Below are 19,986 nucleotides of genomic sequence, written 5' to 3' on the forward strand. Positions count from 1 at the left end.
GTCGGAGCATTTTCACAAAACTCCAACGAGTGCTAAAATAATTTTGAAACTCCACAGCCCTGGCGGTAACAGTAGGATATATGATCTCGCACATTGAAAATTTAGCCACTGAGATATAAAACCTCTTCTTCAAATCGCAGGCCGTTCACCTACTATGGTGCATAACCGCCGTAACCAGCAGAACTGAATGTAATATGTGCCCTTACAATCTGCCGTACGTGCCAATTATTCGACGATTTTTACGATTAGTCGAGCTATGTTCATCTGGCTCCGAGCAAACTCATGCTGCAAAACTGGAACTGCCTCAAACAAGCCCCTTCACGCAATTAACAATTCTTTAATCAAGTAAGGTAACATAATGCTCACAAAAAACATCGGCAGTGATTTTTGCACAATAACATAGTGAGAGTAGGTAGAAAGACATGCACGAAATTCACGACACAGCATAACGGCCTCGAAATCAGCTGCGCACGCGCGCAAGGCCAAGAGAATCAATATTAACGAAAGTGCAAACGCGAGAAAAAGTACACAAGCGCGACGCCGTCACGTGCTGCAAACGTTTTCGACCACTTCGCGAGAAACCGAATTCATAAGTTCATGCAGTTGCTTGCTTTGCGTCTTATTGAGCGACCTGATAAACGCGGGATTCAGGATTTCACGCAGATCTCGCATTGATTTATTAAAGTCTCCCGTTGCGTTCACATTGTAACGCCCGGAAGGCGAGCCCGACTCTTTGGCTCTGATGTTGGCGATGGCCTCTTTGACTTGCGCGCTACGTACGCTCAGCGGTGACACAGCGCCTCCGTTTTCCTTACAGTATATCATCATCCTGTCCGGCTGGAGGCTCAATCGCCTGCTCACTTTGGGCGAGGACCTTTTCCGCAGCAAGGACGACCGTGGACTCTGCTGTACATGGCAGCCCGGGCCGGCGATCGAATTGGCAAACGATACTCTTTTCTTGATAACCGGAGACGACGCGGCTGCAGGATCCGGCTCTACGACAGAGCTCCGTCTTTTCAGTATGCTTTTCGAATTGGGAGATGCGAAAGTTCCCGGTACCAATGCGGCGACCTTGTCTTCTTTCTCCTCAATATCAATATAGGATTTACAGGACGAGGCATCTACAAGTTCTGTCTCGACATTTGTTTTTTCAGTACACAATTCCACGGTTTCCTTTCCAGTAGATCCGCTAGAAACGACAACGCAAATTTCCATGTCGTAGTCAGGCTTTTCTGACTTCGAAGACTCCATATTTCCATCTCCATTCACCTCAACAACGTTAGAACCGACAGATAAATCCATATTCGGACTCCTAGACTTGGAGATCGTCCAGCCACCAATCCCGATAGATTCGTCTCCTACATTCACAGATTCGTCAATAGCACTAGCATTGCTGGCAGATTCGTGCCCCGCATTCACAGAAACAATAGATTCGTCCACAGCACTAGCATTGCTGGCAGATCCGTATCCCGCATTCACAGAGCTATTCACGGAAACAACGGATTCGTCTATAGCACTAGCATTGCCGGCAGATTCCTCTCCTACATTCACAGAGCTATTGCTCACAGAAACAACAGATTCGTCCATAGAGCTGGCATCGCCTATAGATTCGTCCACAGTCCTATCATCCCCGGCAGATTCGTACTCTTCGTTCACAGAACTGTCATCAACGGAAACACCAGATTCACCAACTGTCAACCCAGTAACATTACCGTCAGATTGGTAGTCTATCGAAGCCCGCGCGTCCAAAAAGTCTTCCTCGTCCGAGTCTGGCTCGACATCAAAAGTTGTGTTACAAGTAGGAACGGAGGGATGCTCTGCATCTTCAGTCGTGTCCAAGTTATCAGCAGCAGTAACGACACCATTTTCCTTGTCTTCGGCCGTATCAATGGTGGGCTCCACGTCATAAGCAGCCACGCAAATCGTCAGATTCGCAGACGAGGAATCGGCCACTGCCACGTATTCGTACTCAGTTGTGTCGTGATCTTTTGTGTCTTCGCCTTCCGCCGAATCAAAGCCTTTGATCACATCACCCGCAGAGTCTTCTCCCGTGGTTTCGTCTTGTGTCAGATCGATTGTTTGCGCAGTGTCGTTGGCGGCTGCGCACACTGTCAGATTTGCAGAAGAGGAATCGGCCACTGCTACGTATTCGTACTCAGTTGTGTCGTGATCGTTTGCGTCTACATCTTCCGCCGAATCGACGCCTTCGATCACATTATCCACCAAATCTTTTCCCGTGGTTTTGTCTTGTGTCAGATCGCTCGTTTGCGCGGTGTCATTACCGGCCACGCACACCGTCAGATTGGCTGATGAAGAATCGGCGACTGCCACATATTCGTACTCGGTGGTGTCATGATTGTTTATACTAACATTTTCTGTCGTTTCCGTCAAATCTACGCTTTCGACAGCAGACTTTTCAGAAACATCACCCGCGTCAGCATCTTTCGCTTCACTTTTTGATTTCTTTTTCCTCTTCGATCGCCTCACGGCCGGACTGGCGGTGTCAGCCGCACACACAACGTCGCTGTCACGACTTTCTGCATCCGATTTCAAACTTTTTTGTTTCTTTCCTCGTCTCGTTCTAATTTTAGGAGCGGGAACTTGTTGCTGACCACCGGCAAGCGTTTCATGTGTTGTTTGAAGATTGCTATTGTCATCACAACCCGAATGCACAATCTCGTTGGAATCAGATTTGACGGCTCGATTTTTCTTAGGTCGGCGGCTTCTCTTACTTTTTGCGCCTTTCGGCGTCGGCGTATTATTGAGATCGGTGGAAAGCTGCTCCAAACACACAGAAACTTCTTTCACGCAGCTACCCGATGTCACCATGTCGTTATTTTCTTTGCGAGCGCCCGAATTCTGTGTCATTGAAGTCGAATTCGCAGCACAGGCAGACATATCCATGACGGTGACGCACTCATAGCTATCATCGAGAGGTTTAACGCCTAAATCAGTATCCTCATACCCCGCAGAAATCGTTTCGTCACACCTCGTCTGATTCGAAGACGCGTCATGCATTGCGACATATTCGTAACTATCGTCCGCGTTTAAACCGGAAGCGACACTATCTTCTGCTTTATTATCAGTTGTGATACCGTCTCTGTCTGAATCCATTAGTTCAGATTTATCGAGGGTGGTGTCGACATTGCGGCTTTCACTGACGCTAGAGTTGGCATCGGATTTCTCCGTATTCCTAGCGCCTGCGTCAACTCTCAGTCTTTTCCTGGGACTTTCTTGAGCCTGACTCGACCCTATGACATCTTCGGCAACGGAGGCCTCCTGCGTGTCAACATCAATTTTTTGCTCTTGCTTCTCGTCTAATTCGTTGTACATTGTCGGTATAAATTCCCTCTCCGCCAGCTTTTCTTTCTGCCTCTCGGTAAGCGGAGTTCTCGGTTTAGGATACGGCGACACGCAATTGACATAGTTCACGTTTTCAGACACAGAGTCCAGTTTCCTTTTAACAGCAAATGGCGTCGATACTGTTCTATTGCTTGTAGGACGTAACGGAGATTTGTGCGGACTTTTCGGAACCAAATTCTTTTTCGCAGGCGAGCCAAACGCGCCATAACCTACAACCTTCAAAGATTGTGTGTTATCGTCAAAGTCTGCCAGGTCCATCGTAGCCGGTAGCTCCACATCTTTCCACGGGCAATCCCATCCCATTTTTTGATATACAGGAAACAAGCACGATTTCACATCGTTTTTGACGTTGTCGCAAATCAAACCGTGGTGCTGCGAGTTGACCACCACATTTCCCCAAAACTCAACGGCGGCGTTGCGTATTTTACCTCCTCCGTTCTTAACGCAATTTGAAATGAAATCGTGAAACTCCTCACGGATCAGAATCGAGTCTTTTTCGACGGCAGCGCTTTTGTACACGTTTTCGACGGCGTAAAAAATCGTCTCAAGCGGCTCGCGGAAAACCTTCACGTCTTCAAGATGGGACGACAAAATGTTCTTAAACGCAGGCACAAAGGTACGAAACAAAGTCCTGATATCTTCCGAGTAGTAAATAGACGAAATCACCTTTGACAAACAATTCATCAAATCCCCGCGATGTTTCGTGACGTTGTTTTCACGTGACACTTCGAAAAGCTTTAGAATCACCAGGCAGAGATCGGACAGGTTTTTGTGTCTCTCGAGCAGAGATTCGGACATAGACTGCCGTTTAGGCGATGGCGCCAAGTCAATACGGGAAGCTCTCTGCCTCGCCGCTATGCCTCTGTGATTGTAATCGGCTTTCTCCACCATCATTTGACAAGCTCCAACGAGAAACGTCAACACAGAATTGGAAACACCGCCACGATCTAATCTCTGCCGAATGGCGGAACACAGATGTCGACACAGTTCGTTCGGCTTGCACGTGGCGACAACATCGGACGCCCACAAAAACCCCTCGTAAATGCAGTTCCAAGTCTCGGAACAGTCTTTACGGCACCCGTTCAGATGCAACGGGAACAGCAGAAAGCCGTACAGCGCGGAAAAGTCGTGATCGAAATTATCGCCTTGGTTCACTTCCTGGGACTGTTTGATGTGAGAGTTCAAACCGACGCCGAGTTTGACCCAGGTCTTAAACAGCAGATCGACACAACCGTGGTAAGCGTCGCTGTCCTTGTTCTCCTTTGCTAGAACGTCTTGCGCGTACGCCGCGAGGATCTCAATCACGGAACCGCAAAATGACAAAAACCCAACCATACTCTCAAATCCCATGACAACTAGCCGTTTAGTACAGTCCCACAGTTCAAGAGCGTCTCCGGCCGATAGAGCACACGTCAAGCGACCAGAGAACAACATTTTGATCAACGTTAAAACAGGAAAACCGTGCTTACCATTCAAATGACCGCCGTAAAAGGTCGAGGACATAACAGAAGCCGGAAAATCCAAGAAGCTTTTCAACATTGAAAAAGTCACGTGCGGGTCGCCGCGCTCCAAATTTTGTGACTCCATAATGTTTTTCAGCGCCACAAACAGCATGTTAAATAGCTCGGGTTCTCGTTTGTTTTTCTGCAGGTTCGAATCCAGATGGCTCTTCAAGTGCCGATGCAGTCTGTCCCACAAAAGCATAGACAAATCGGCCGAAATGTTTGATTTGCTGCGTAACACTTCTTCCACGGTGGCCACCAGCACGGCTCCGTAAGTGCCGAAAATAGCAGGGGTCGCGAGAAAGGCGCGATCAAGCTTAGTCATCGTAAAGTGGTTGGTTTTATTGCTATCATCGTCTTCCGGATAAGCAAGTAGGTGGATCAAAACTTCGACACCTATATCATGCAGTTTGGAGCTTTTCGACGCTTTTTTTGGTGTCGCGCGGTACCCCGTCGCCTGCATCGCGGCGTAAAAGCCGCTACCGTTATTCGAGCTCCGGCTACCTTTGATGTTCGACGCTGCGACCGCGTCGGAACGCGCTCGCGAACAATCCAAATTTCCCAAGCAACAGTGTAAAATCGGCAAGCACACAGTGGAAAACAAGGCGGGCAGTTTGCTCTGAAGCCGGTTCGCCAAGCCCCACAGAGTCTTAATCCTCAAAATATCGAGACTCTCATTGGTCTGCACGGCGACGAGAGGCTGCATCACTAAATTCATGTAGCGCGCTGACGATAGTATCTCCAAGTCGGCGGACAGCACGTCTATAAACGATTTCCACGAATTGAACGCCGCTGCCTTTACGGTTACTTCCGTGTGCCGAAATCCCAATTCCATTATTTTCAATATCGCGTTCGTGAGCGAGCCGCTTTTTCTCATGCTGACGCCAATCACTCTCAAATACAGTGGCACGTGATCGCCGATAATATACAGTAATGATTCTACGTTTCCCGTGAAGCGATCAAGTTTAGGCACCACCAAATTCTTTAGGCACGACATCACTGTAGCGACGTGCGACGGTTGGATAGTACAGTCGGCAATGAAATCTCTCAACGTAGTAACAGCAGCCTTGCGTAAGACGTCATCCTTATCCACTGTAAACACGAGAATGATTCCAACCATTTTCGCTCGGTGGCTTTCATGGTCAGGACTTAAATTTTCTTGGTCCAAGGCAAATTTAGATGCGAGCGGTAAAATTCTGTTTTTAATTGCCGGGGAAGGATCTTTCTTCTCCTTACAAATGTTTCGGTAACAAACATCAATAAAACTGTTTCTTAACATGCTCTCAAAAATGCTGGAAATGCATATGTTTACGCATTGTTCCGACGCTGTTGTTAGTAAAACGTCCGAAACAAGGCAGTCCAGAGCTTGTGCGTCACCCTCGTGATTTAATATGACGGCGTGAATCTGCAAAAGAAATTTCAAAGCTGCATCGGCACATTCTACATTCTTCCCCGTGACATCACGCCTGATGGGTTCCGTGATGTCAGCCGGCAACTGAGCAGTCAGACTCTTTTTCTTCTTCAGCCTAGATCCGAGTTTGGAGTAAATATCCGTTGCGTTGGCATTGCTCTCTTTCAATTCGTCGACCAGCGCTGTTAATTTTGAGCACATTATTCGGCGATGACTACGATATAAACTGGAAATACAAAAGATTGAATCAGTCGAAAGGAATGCAACAACAGACGAGCTATCTGGTGCGAGTATTTCTTGTTTATAAGCAAAGCAACACCTCTATTTAAGTTAACGAAACATCAGCTCAAGATGAATGAAGTTTCAGAAGAGCAATTACGGATTTAGATACTAAGTAAATTTTCTGGACCGCCGATCAACAATAGTCAAATTTTGATATTAAAAAATGCATGCACCAACTGTATAAACGAATTTCACGGATTTTACATGAAATTGTAAGTGTGGATAGAGAAGAAACTTGTGAAATATTTCTTGTCTTCTTGATATTGCCTTCTGCAAATGCCTGTGTATAAAAAGCAGCATGAAATACGCGGAACCACGTGGTGTTTCAGATCAATTCCGTAAATGTAGCTTTCGGAGTCCGGAGCCCAGCGGGAATATATATATTAATGCACATAAGACACGCAATGGAAGTAATAACAGTTCAGTGACGTAAAACAGAGAAAGGTAACCAGACAGACAGAGATTTGTATATTTCATCCAAAAACGAATAACGAATATCCATGCACCGGTGCTCGCACTTTTCAACGCATGACCTCCTCATTTCTGGCACATTTCTTCGTGAATAGTCTTCTTGCGTCGGAAAAGCAAGATGTGCGGCTCCGGCTCGTGTTTCATGAAATGAATCCATCCTTGGCTCTGCTGCACTCCGAGGCTTCTCCATTCCGCTTCGGTCATAAGATGGGTCTTGGGAACATGTTTGGAAATATCTCTCGGCAAAACGACGTGCCGGTATTCGTAAATATCATCGTAGTACTTATCAGAATAGTAGATCTGGCTGGACATTTTCGAGACTTCAAAAAACAATCACGGCGCTAAAGCAGTCCTGAGGACTACAGCCACAAGATCTGAAAAACAAATTGCATGATTTAACTTCGCAGAAAATCGATTAGAAAGATAGTAACCAAAAATGAAAAAGCTATAAATAACACAATAACCCGCATCCACTTCTACAAGAATAATTCAATCAAGATACACCATAGACATTTAGGCCAGGGGTGGGTAACCTGCGACAGTAGAAGGAAGGAAATATGTGCGGGCGTGGACACGTAATTCAATTATAGTACGTGTTGGCGGCCGTCGATGACATGGAAATTGAATTTACGAATCGACTACAGAATTTTTGAGAGAGTAATTAATCTTTGAGAGTCATAATTGATCTTGAAATTTCCATCGCGCGCAGCGACTTCATTTTTCGATTCAAATTTAATTTGTCCTAAAATTTCGAAAACACTGCCTCCCTCAACTCTATAGGTGAATCTGATCACCTGGGCTGAGTAAGGATAAATATTTGATAGTGTTATGTGAAACTACTAATACTAGGGACAAAATTAATTCGTGAATCGATTGATTACATGACCACTAGTGATTCCGATGCGTGTAGTAAGACGATAAGAAAAAGTAGATTAGTCCTTAGTGCAACGGAAATGGACAGTTTAACATGGGTATTTGGTGACGAGCTAGTTCACTGCGACTCTGCCCTGGAATGCGGCAGTAGGTTACATAAGTAATCGAAATGCGAACATGAATAGCCAAAACGGTTGGCCGCCCCTGATCCAGGTGAAATCATGCAAAAAATTCGGCATTGCACTGGTTCCTCATATAATAAGCCCGTTTGTGACTAGGCATTGAGAGCAAGCAGAATAAAATAATAGCTGACACATCGCACAAAGATTCAAGAACTGCACATGGAAGCAATAATCAATTTGTCAAAGCTATCCCAAATAACATAAACAATATAATCATCAGGGCTCTTTCCAGAGGATATATATTTTTGTCCTTCTGTAACCAAACCATCCACATACAGTGATGAAGCAAACACGTAGTCGGTTTCTTTGGAGCTATTACAATGCAAAGACGCCGTAACAGAGATGCGAATACAAGAGCCTTTTACACGAGTTGTAAAAGACAAAGATTCATTCATGCTTGTCTCTTTTAATTCAATATCAAAGTATTTCAAATCTAGAGATCCATCGTCGAGAATAGCAGCTTCACTATGATCCTTCATCATGGTCCTATGCCACCCTCCGATTGCAGAAATGGGAAGGTTTCCGGTGCATTTCAAGCGCAGTGAGCACAACTCTTTTCTGAGAGCTTTGATTTCATTGGTTCTTTTTACTCTTAGGAGTTTGTCCTCAATTTCCAACAGATAAAGTTCTTGCTCTTCAATATCTTTGAATATGGCGAGAAATGTGTTATAATGGGGCAACTTACAGTTAAACGTCAGTTTACGACTCTTGCTCATATAATGTTCTTTCTGTCTGAGCAGGGTTAACAATTCTTTTTGACACAAAGACTGCAATTCTGCTGCCATTTCACTATAAACGGATTAACCCACTCAGTAATTTAAATTAGTGGAAGATGTCTATAAAATCCAGAACGGTAAGGAAATGTAGATTCAGTTCAGACATCTAGAAAAACCCAATAAAAATATCAGGTTAAAATTCAAGTGACTGAAATACACACTAATAGGTTTCAGGGAACTGTAGTAGTTACAGGAGGTAAATAATTCGTTTGTTAATGCTTAATTATTGCAAAAGCGTCAATACTGACATGTACATACATCCATGCATCTCTTTTACACACACAATTTTTCATTGACGAAGGCGACCAATCGTTTTTTGCTTATACTTTCAATTTATGTTCTTTACAGTGGCTATATGGTGGCATAGTTCTACTGGTTTAACCTGTGTTGATAACAACAACAACAACATCAGTACAGTAATATAACGTAAATGCCAATTGCAATAAACACTGCTAAATGACAGCTGCTGATCGATGCTTGTTATGCTGGAAACATTACTAACAACATCAATACTATAACACTGTATTGTGTCAACAAAGCAAGCACACAAGGTTGACCTCATATATATATCTATGGGACACATCTTGGTGTATCTCTGGGTTCAATGTTATTCAACTATACTTCTGTGATACCTGCAACACTACTACACGACCTTTCAGGTTACCAGGAATTACGATCAAATTCAAAGATGCAATAAGCAAAACCTAAAGAACTGCATGCAAAACTGCGAGGAGACCAGTAAAACTAGAAAGACATATCCAGGTACTGTAATTTACATTCCTCTACAATCTACATTGACCGTTGAATTGTGGCCACACCAGTGGCATAGAATCAGAGAACCCTCTACCCCCCCTTTTAAAAACCCGTCACTGTTACCTCAGAAAGAGTAGGCTAATCTGCTTATCCTTAATTTGAATGTTTCTTCAATCCTTTGTTGCACAGTCTTAACGATCTAAATCTTTATACTTAACTATTGGTCATACTACATGAAGTCATCAATAGTGCACGAAAATTTGTTAGTGATTCCCTTACCCTGCGTTGTGAGCAAGTCATTATTCACATATTGGCACTGAATTGATCAAATTCTATCCAAATAAATATTTTAATGTACAGCAACTGTCATATGTTTATACATAGAGATATTAACAGAAGCAACATTATCTGATCCTAATTGCATTGTCATTCGTACAGAGATTCAACTCAATTAATCTATTAGAATTTAGAACAATATCTGTTTTCAAAACATCCCTCCTCTCCTCCGCTGGCTATATGCGCCTGGCCACACTATTAATTTTTACTGAAATGATCAAAACAAACCATACGGCTAGAGTGGAATTGATAGCAACGTCACACGCATTTTCCCGCTTAATTACCTCCTAATTCTATGCAAGAAACCCTTCTGCCAAGCGCAAATTATTGCCGAAATCAACCACTGTTTCCAGTCTGGCCATACAGTATACAACAACTATGCCAATACCTCAGTAATTTGACTTTCCTCACCATGATGCATATATTACAGCAGATTTTGCACCAGGTTCAATTTGATTATTTCTACAAAATATAAAAGTTATACCATGAAAATGAACTTTGAAGAGTTTGTACACAATTCAACTCTCGCTGTAAAAGAAATCAATGTTAAACCTGGATATATAAATCCAGTCTATTCAAGTTTTGCATTTAGACTTTTAGTTCTTGTGGAATAGAATTTGATTATAATCCGTGGTGAACCAGAGTGGAATTGGTGGCAACGTCACGCGCGACTTTTTGTTTAATTACATAGTTATTCTTTGTAGGAAACCCTTCTGTCACGCGCAACTCATTGCCGGAAACAACCACTGTTTCCAGTCTGGGTGGTGAATAAAAACATTACCGCAACTGCTGGACACATCTCGTGTTTCCATTAGTTTCCTCAACGTATCGAAGGTGTTATAGTTATAGCTGATTCTGCAAGTTTTACAGGAGTCAGAATGTCACACTCGGCAATATTTCATTAAAAAATCACCTCATCAATGTATGTTCTCAAACTGGGTATTCGCTTGCGTGATTGGAGTGGGATCTGGTACTGGGACATATCCAATTCGGCGTTGAACTTCCGCTCTTCTAGCCTCGGAGTTTTCGGTTTGATTTCTAATGGGTAATCCCTCGCATACTTGCGTCTTAGAATTTTGCTGGTTTTCGACTTTCTTGTCCCCTTCATCAGCTTGTCCTTTTTTCATTTCTTCAACAAATTCTGTCAAATCTTCAAGATCCAATTTAATTTTTGAAGGTTTTCGTCGGAACATAGTTAGTAATCGACAACTAAAGTGACCTCGCGAACCGTATCTGTCGGCAGAAATTATGGAAATAGAAAACAAAACGCGCTACACAGGGCGCAAGACACAGTCGCCTGGAAAGCGGATAACTCAAATATACTGGAACGCTTTCCCGCTCGAGCCATGTTTCAACCTTTGACCCGCCACACACCAATAAATAATACAATCTGGAGTGATGCGATGGCTCTGACAACTGACATAAATGTATGCGTAATAACCATCGATAATGACGCTACGGCGTGATCACTTCGGGTTTCAGGATATGTTATCATATCCATGATACATAGATATTTGCATAAAGAACTATCAAAATCATAATCTTTTTGCGCAGAAATCTTGTCCATCAGAGTCATTCCATGCACCAGCCCTAACAGCTCAATCAATCGTCAGATTATATTTTCATCTGCCCAAGGGCCAAGACCAACACACAATGTACAGTACATGTACAGATAACACACACGCTCAGTAGCTGCTTCATCAATTGAGACAAGCCAATACTATCTCATGTATATATGTTCTGCAGAGCCCACTCTCACCCATACACATTCTCTATAATTGCTATCAGAATGAGGATGATGCACTATTTTTCATGCATTCGTTTTATTGACATCGTTGTAAGTCAAAAATCAGAAGATAGCTATACAATAAAAAAAATATAGGAAGGAATGGACATACAATCAAACAGACACCTTCTACAGAAAATATGAACATAAAAAATACAGCACTATGGGTCGGTAGGCAAAATTAATGTCAGATTGTGGTCTGTTAATCTCAAGTCTGTTACATGCTGGCAGACGCCTTTCCCCATGAATCAGCCCTATCACCTACGCCCAGTCGCCGTCCTTGGTACGTCCTATTTGCAACCACCCCTCCTGATCTATCCTCCGAAGACTCATCATAACAAATCAAAATCTCGGAATACAGAGTTGAATGGCAATCATTGATGTCAAATATCCAGTTTGCCTGCCTGTCGTGTATAACATGTTCTACTGATTTGATCAAGCCAGGAGCTAGATACTTCATATCATAGTACATGCAAGAGATCAGCGAGTATGGGCGCTTTTGTATGTGAAAAAAGATAACATAATTATACAACCAAATATAGTCGATAAATTAACACTTGTGCAGACCGTCATGAAAATTTGGGATCAAAATGGGAACTCACCAATCATTTTGAACGTTGGCAATCAATTCCGAAATATGATTCTCAAAATTGAAACATGATTAAATACATCAATCACACTGAATTTGGGGCATGAAATGGTTGTAAAAATCTGTAAACTTTGACAATCCAAGAACAAAATAACCGTGGGTATTCAGAAATGACCCATCGATATGTAACACCAACAATTACTTCGACACAGGCACTGGACATGTCAATTACAGCAAAATAATGGATACTTGGTGTGACAATTGTGGAATTTCCAAAGACAATAGTCATGCCGTCGTAAAATAATAAAATGAAATAGAAAAACGTCATAAACCATCGCCTATGCTGAATAAAATATCAGAATTCTTACTTACAAACACAACAAAGAAAATTGAAAATATTAGAATTACTAAACCACACAAAAGAACCATGCCTTGCGACACGGGGTTTTGAACCACAAAAATGCTCAATTTGAAGGCATCTCTGGGCCAGATACTCTCCGACCAAGCAGGATAAGGTCCGTTAGCATAATCATAGTTAGAGATTAGTACCGCAGGAGACCTACCATCAGCGAGATATATCGGCGCTCTAACACATATATTCGAAGTGTTCCTGTCGAAAGCCAAATACGAGTACCTCATATCATTCGAAGGCGCTTTACAACCGTTTGATGTGCCGGTAACATTAACTTGATCACCGGTATACCACAGAAGCATATTTCTTGCAAAGTACTCTGATGCAGTGAGCTGTGTTGCACTGTACACTGAGACATACCGATTTAGAGGCCTACCATCGGATTTGAAATTATTAGTGTTACCGCTATCGACAAATTTCCTCAAAAATGAACAAGAACTATTAATTAAATAGCAGTACAGTGTGTTAGCAATAGCTGATGGGTCCGAACTTGGATTCGACATATTTTTTCCAGTTGAAAGTGTATAGACAGCCCTTGATATTACATTGGACATTTCACTCATCTTTGTAGCCAGTTGATGTAGGGCAACAATTGTTTCTTTCTCTGTTCTACTGACATTAAGTGGAATGCCCAATTTATCTACGGTGTCGTACGCGCTTAGATAGTATTTGTTGGTGTAGTTTTGGTCAAAGTCCGTGATAAGAACGCCCGTCACATTTCTCTTCTTCAGCATTGAATGTAAGGATGAAGGCGGCAAGCCTATATCCGCAGAAGGGGCATCGAAAGAGACAGTAGATCCGAGAGATTGGTCTTTTATGGTATTAACCAATCTTGACGTGTTTCCATCTTTTGAAACAGGGTCAAAATGTATCCATGCCCGATCACGAACGTAGCCCAACTGTCCGAGTTCAATCACAAATTCAACCTGCGAAAGATCAATGGTCTCGGGTTGCACGGTTCCAGATTTCGGACTATATGGGCATCTATTGTTGTCCATATCATACACCATTCTGATGCTGGCACTGTTGTCGAACGCTTCGCCATCGAAAAGTACAAACACAACCCTATGTGACATATTCTCTTTCGCCTCCTTACTTAATTCGCCTAGAACATTTGCGACTGACAGAAGAGTAATGAACCCTGTTGCTGAATTAGCACCAGGAACGGCACTCGACAGCAAAAAAGACCGACTGTCAAGAGCTGCCGTAACGAGTATGATGGGTCGGTTGTCACCGACGTTCGGCTGTTGCAACATGCTTATAATATTTTTCTTGCCCATGGCCTGACAGTAACTGGCGGGGGATAAATTATTCTGCAAAACATTTCGTCGCATACAAGTTTCCGTGCTGACGGCAGCATCCATACGCGCATCCATTTGAGCTGCGCAGAAAGGATAATCCCCATCACGATTGTTTTCATTGTAGCACGTCAAGATTTCTTTGGTGGCAGTAGAATTTTGCATATAAAATACAGGGAATTCGATGTCAATGTAAGACAAATCATTTCCGGGTATATTCCATGGGTTGTTCTCGCACTTTGCATATTTTGAGCCGTAAGTACTTGTATATAATCCATAAATATACCGCGGGCACTGAGGTTCCGGAGAAAATCCGTTTGATTGGCCAGCATAGCCGTCATCTGCGAATACCAAAATCCCATTCACGTTTCTTGTATCTTGAAGGTTTTTCACAAAATTCCCACTCAGGATAGCGGCATTTATGAGAATAATATACGGGCCGTGACGCCCATTTGCGACTTGGTCAATGTCTGATGAGCTATTGAGCAGAAGTAACACGCCTACATTCCCGTTCATCTCCGACTGGCATCCAATCTGCTTTGTGCCGTTCAACACTCTGATGCATTTGTCAAAGGAGGAAGCGCCAATGTCTTTATAAACTAGAGCATACACTGCAGAGTTCTTCGTGGCACAGTCGACTTCCAATGAGTGACTGGTCAATAAAACGATGATGCAGAAATAATAGAATTCCATCCTTTTCCACTTTGGCTCGGAGTAGGTTACATCTACCACTAAAAACGGTCCATTATAATGCTCGTATATAATCTGTTTGGAAAGCATTGAATCAGTTCAAACGTGATTCTAACTGAAAGAATAGATCACAAAAATAGATAGAAAATGAGTCGAATCAAAAACCTTTGCACACAGAAAACATGTAATGATTGACTTGAGCAAAGAAACTGAACAGCTGTCATAGAGCTATCTGTTTGGTGAAAATTGTTGGGCTCGAATATAATCGTGATGAAATTCAAGTTCATCATACAATCAACAACAACTTAACGACTATCCACTGTAATAGTCAACACAGTCTAGAGTTTCGAGTCAGGGGCGAGATAATGTAGTGGTATGGTCTACAGCTACAACACCAACGGGTTGTGGGTCCGAATCCGACCGAGGTCTACTCCAGAATTACTACCTAAGTGTTGTAAATACGGAATCAAAAATGAAGAATATCGGCCTGGTGTACAATGACCGATGTAGTCGAGACACCATGAATATCAAACAAACAAATAAGTTTCGAGTTGCAATGACATGCATGGTGATATGTCTTGGACAATGCCCAACATCCCCATGGCTAAAAATGAATGGTATGGGTTCTATCCCAGCTTGTCTGTGGAAGAGTCCATTTTTACGCATCAGCAACAGCGGACATGTGACAATGTGAGCTATAGTAGCTCAATGATTGGTCTGTTCAAGACGCACATGTAAAAAATGTACATTGTTTATACAAATAGGCATTTAAACAACCCAAATATATACTGAACAGCAAAATTATTCTAATAAGAGCAAAGAAAAATTTGCAAATCGTTTTTTCATCCAGCCATATTTGCATAAATCTACTGTGCATAATTGCACATAGATATGTGAACATTGTCAGTTCTGTGCACATCAGATGCGAATATCTGACATTTCAAGGATGAATATACTGAGGTTATGGTATTTAATTTTTTAAATTAGTGGTGGTTGGACGAAGACAATGAATGGAATTGATCAATGATCACTTCAAGTTTCCGACCCACACCTACAAATACAATCCAAAACCGCACTCCATTACTATGGCTCAACTTTCGGATAATTATGAATTTTTCCAAAGATACTGCCCAAAGAAATGTGTTGACTAAACATGACCACTGACAAGTGCCTTTCACATCAAATCCAGACGGCAGAATTGGAAATAGGCTGTTCCACGATTCCGCACTGCACTGCATGCACTGCACAAGCATGAATAACCGTGATTATGACATCGGTTGCTACACAATAACCCAAAGGAATTTTCATATTCCTATGATTGCACGTTTAGAACCTCAAATGTGGTTTATACTTCGACATATACTTGTCCAAGACTTCCCAAAACTTCAATAACGCGGCCCTGTCCATATGCCGCTTCGTCTCGCTCAAGTTGATAACGTGTACATTCCATTTCGCTACGTTCGGCTCCATTCTTTGTTCCACGAATTTAATATGGAACGCCTGTATCCTGGAAAATATATCGACCGGCGAGCCGTCCTGCAAAAGCCAAGGCCAGCCTTTGAATTGCCACGCCGGCCCTTGCACAAACACCGCCACGACGCGCTCCCAATCGTCAAGGCCTTGTAGTTTTGAGACGTTATCGATAACTCGATAGGGCACAGTGACCAGATCGTCTTTACGTCTTTGGATCAAAATTTCGTTATCACGTTTTGCGCCTTGCGCCCTTTTTTGCACCATGCTGACATACTTCAAATCTTGCAACAAGTCTTTCGCGTTGTACAAGGTAATCAGCGATGTGGTAGCCGCCGGCAATATTATGATAGGAGTTTTTGACGTTCGCTTGGCCGGTTTTTGGGGAGCCGTACTGGGCGCTTTGGGAAGCGGCCGCGGAATAGGAGGTTGCAACGGGGCGTTTTTTCTGGATGTCGCCCCTTCCATCACAGATCTCAGACTCATGTCGTGATAAGTACCCATAGTGTCGATTCTAAATCCGAGTGTGTCTTCCTTACCGCCACGGAATCTCTCCTGATCGTACCTGCTGTATCCTGCGGCGGGTGCCGTCGGTTTTCGAGCGGAAGCCGGGTTCTGTTTAGAAGCAGGCTGCTGCAAAGAGCCTTGGCTGTTACCGCCAGGGTCTTTTTCAGAGCCCCCGGACCGTCCCTCTTCACGTGCCTTAATCGACGATAAGATCGCGAAAATGTTTTTGCTGAAATCTTTCGCCGCACTTTGCAGCACAGACGTGCGAGTTCTCAGTTTCCGTTCTCGAGACACAATCTCGGCGGTCAAATCAAAGCTGATGGCGCTGTCCATGAGATTACCGTCCTCCTGTGGAGCTATACCGAATTCATCATCGCCTTCGTCTACTTTTCTTATGGTCTTTCTTTTTCTCGCATTGATTTTTGCTTTTATGGAGGCTATCTTCTCAACGGATATTGCTTCCGATAGAGATTTTATCTGCTCCGTAGTGACACCTCTCTCACCACCTTTACCTTCAAGCCTGTCCACAAGACGTCGGCCTCTCAGTAACTTCGTAGTACCTTCTGTTCTTGCTCGTTTGGCCCCCGGCTCGGAATTATTCGCGGCTTCGTCATTGGTGGATGCGCTCGGCGCCGATCTTTTTACTTTGGTCGGTCTTTGCATGGTGATTTCAAGTGGCGCACTCTTGTCTATGTTACTCGAAGCGGAGATTTCTCCACTCAAGTAACCCAGCAAGTCTTTCCTGTCTGGACGCCTGACGACAGGGATGTCCTCTGCAGCTGCATGACGTACATACAGAGGATGAGATAATTTGATGTTTTTCAGCAAAAACAATATTGAATCGAGGGTATAGTATTCTTTCGCAGTTCCGTCTTTGCCAGTTCCCCAGATGATGTAATTGGTTTTGATATTTTTTGGGTAAGAAAAATCACCGAAGATAATATGTCCATCCTGTTCGTCGATTTTCTTCTTTGCTATGCTGTATTCCCGTAACAGACTCAATGCATCAGCCATGTTCCCTGTATTAGTCAAAGCGTCCTAACGTTGTTCTATGAAATGCAATCAAGATTAGTTGGATTCATGGCAATTTGACTCATGAAGACATAACGAGACAAAGACCTGTGAAAAGATCATAGTATTTCGAGTATAGTGCTGTAATGAGATACTGCTAACACTGGGTCACTGCTTGTTTGAACTTCTCCATGCCCAGGTCAGACAGGTGTGCAGTGCAGTGCACTGTGTTTCAGCCAGCAGCGCTTTCAAATCGTAGTTGTATTAGCATCTCACGACAGAAGCATCACATATTGAAATAAATACATTTTAGATATTACAAGCATATTACATTTTCAAAAGCAGGACATTGTATAAAGGTGGTACAGACAACCAGTCGCTGTACGCTACAAGATTCTATGAAACACGATTCAATACAAAAGAAAGCCATGGATGAAGCGTGGTTCGTGATAGATGCATCTAAAATTGTTCATGATCATATATTCATATATTTTGTATTGCGCGCTATGCGTTCATCAATGGTTTTCCACCATCTTGCGAGAGATATTCAAGCTAATAGACCACTCAACTTCAAAATTGGCGCTAACAAACAATGATTCTACAAAATTCTAGGAAGATAAGTAAATTGAGATAAACACAATCAACAATTGTTATTAATAAGGGCCAGAGTGGAATTGGTGGCAACATCACGCAGCTAACTTTCTGTTTAATTTCTTAATTATTCTATGCAGAAAAGCTCTCATCACGCAGAATTTATTTCAAAAAATGAGCCGAGATTCCAAAGGGGAATAAGGGCAGCACAGCATACCTATACCAAGGTTAGTATATAGCATTTCTGGCGTCTGGCGGCAATACAACCTTATTTCTAGTCAGAAATTCTGCCCACGCTACATGAATGTGACATTTAGTGAACAAAATCTATGTGAATGGCTGTTTGACATGCCACGGACTCGGATTTAATCATCAATCAATCATCTTCATTCGTCATAATCATTTCATCAAAATATTCATAAAATCAACACACCACAAGATCACGATATTATGAAAAGATAGCACTATAGCAGGGTGATAAAACGGCTTGGAGTAGTGCTTTAATCAGACACCAGCTATGGCCTACACTTACTGCATGTTGTGGCATGCAATGTACAATGCACACTGTACAAAGAGATCATAGAGAGGATAACGTATACGAGCCAGCCGTCCCTGTGCATTTAAAATACCATCGATGAAATTACAAGTACTGTACAACCTCCCACTTACTGGCATATATATACCGTATCAAGGTATCATTGCCTGGCCTGAAATACGAGATCAATCATCAAGAACTTGATTGATTCACGGACTGTAAACTGAAACTTACAGATGCTTCCCTACACGAGTCTCGGTACATTTTGCCTAATATATCAGGTGAGCAGCGATGATTTTACAAGTTGAAGTAATTTATTAAAAAATAAATAAAAAATAAAACAGTGTGAGCACAGACAGGACACCGATTCCAATCCAAGAAAGATTGTCAATCCTGATTCACAGAAAACTGCAGTTCAACTAGCAAGAAACTGCCTACCAAATTCTTCACGCAATAGCAAAACCATATATAAAAGGCGGACAACCTGAAAATTCCGTTAATGTAACTGTGATGTCCAATGTCCATGGACGAAGACCAAGGAGTTCCTCAATTCAATGCCCAACTCCAGCAGCAATAAGACTCGAGCCAGCCTTACTGAGGATTTTACAAATAAGGTTGCTGGAGCAGAACGAAGATTTTATCGGAATCACCGAGAAGTGAGCACACCGGTTGCGGGCTCCCGGACTGATGACTCGCGAGCTTCAATTTCCGTCTGCGCGCAGTGTTCACTATTTCATCAGTCGATTAGCGGGAATATTATTTTGATCAACTCAAGACACACGATAAGCAATGAGATAAGACGTCATAGTGTAATGAACAGACTGGAGGATGCTGAAAGGACCAGGGTTGTCATGACTCGATTGACACGATTTTCTGATGACTCGAGTCATTTTCGAAAAATACGGATATGACTCGACTCGACTCCACTCAATCTGTGTATTGACTCGACTTGGACTCGAGTCATTGCGCATGACTCGGACCAAGTCATATGACTAGAGTCTCATACGGCCAAGACCGGCATTTCATTGTAATTTCGAAGAATAGTAAAAATAACCACACTGTTAGTATTTCACCTATTGGAACTGGTACTTGAAAATGCGACCGGAAACTGTTACAAGTGAGAAAAATTACGATATTACAATCATCAT

At 42.8% G+C, this 19,986-nt stretch overlaps 5 protein-coding genes across 6 annotated transcripts; all 5 read right to left on the bottom strand.

Annotated features, from left to right (window-relative positions):
* Nucleotides 1-317: 317 nt before the first annotated feature.
* LOC145454679 (uncharacterized) lies at nucleotides 318-6,477 on the bottom strand. The gene has a single exon (XM_080332662.1). It carries the CDS (start codon nucleotides 6,475-6,477, stop codon nucleotides 544-546), a length of 5,934 nt encoding a protein of 1,977 aa, XP_080188788.1. The 3' UTR covers nucleotides 318-543.
* A 25-nt stretch (nucleotides 6,478-6,502) lies between these two features.
* Nucleotides 6,503-11,003, bottom strand: LOC145454684 (cyclin-dependent kinases regulatory subunit-like). Its single transcript, XM_080332667.1, has 2 exons — nucleotides 10,863-11,003; nucleotides 6,503-7,403 (listed from the first exon to the last, which is right to left on the bottom strand). Exon 2 carries the CDS (start codon nucleotides 7,339-7,341, stop codon nucleotides 7,096-7,098), a length of 246 nt encoding a protein of 81 aa, XP_080188793.1. The 5' UTR covers nucleotides 7,342-7,403; nucleotides 10,863-11,003; the 3' UTR covers nucleotides 6,503-7,095.
* On the bottom strand, nucleotides 7,405-10,870 carry LOC145454683 (uncharacterized). The gene has a single exon (XM_080332666.1). It carries the CDS (start codon nucleotides 8,867-8,869, stop codon nucleotides 8,231-8,233), a length of 639 nt encoding a protein of 212 aa, XP_080188792.1. The 5' UTR covers nucleotides 8,870-10,870; the 3' UTR covers nucleotides 7,405-8,230.
* A 1,220-nt stretch (nucleotides 11,004-12,223) lies between the features above and the next one.
* LOC145454680 (nicastrin-like) lies at nucleotides 12,224-16,025 on the bottom strand. The gene has a single exon (XM_080332663.1). The coding sequence runs from the start codon at nucleotides 14,812-14,814 to the stop codon at nucleotides 12,649-12,651; it is 2,166 nt and encodes a 721-aa protein (XP_080188789.1). The 5' UTR covers nucleotides 14,815-16,025; the 3' UTR covers nucleotides 12,224-12,648.
* Nucleotides 14,799-19,416, bottom strand: LOC145454681 (parafibromin-like). Of its 2 annotated transcripts, XM_080332665.1 has the most exons (3): nucleotides 19,073-19,416; nucleotides 17,885-19,010; nucleotides 14,799-17,820 (listed from the first exon to the last, which is right to left on the bottom strand). In XM_080332665.1, the coding sequence occupies exon 3, from the start codon at nucleotides 17,713-17,715 to the stop codon at nucleotides 16,051-16,053; it is 1,665 nt and encodes a 554-aa protein (XP_080188791.1). In that variant the 5' UTR covers nucleotides 17,716-17,820; nucleotides 17,885-19,010; nucleotides 19,073-19,416; the 3' UTR covers nucleotides 14,799-16,050. The 2 variants fall into 2 exon arrangements, with proteins under 2 accessions (XP_080188791.1, XP_080188790.1); XM_080332664.1 differs by having other exon boundaries at nucleotides 14,799-19,010.
* Nucleotides 19,417-19,986: the final 570 nt, after the last annotated feature.

Source organism: Botryllus schlosseri, chromosome 13 (assembly GCF_051294905.1).
Source record: "Botryllus schlosseri isolate E-star chromosome 13, Bs_hap1, whole genome shotgun sequence".
NCBI classification, from domain to species: Eukaryota; Metazoa; Chordata; class Ascidiacea; order Stolidobranchia; family Styelidae; genus Botryllus; species Botryllus schlosseri.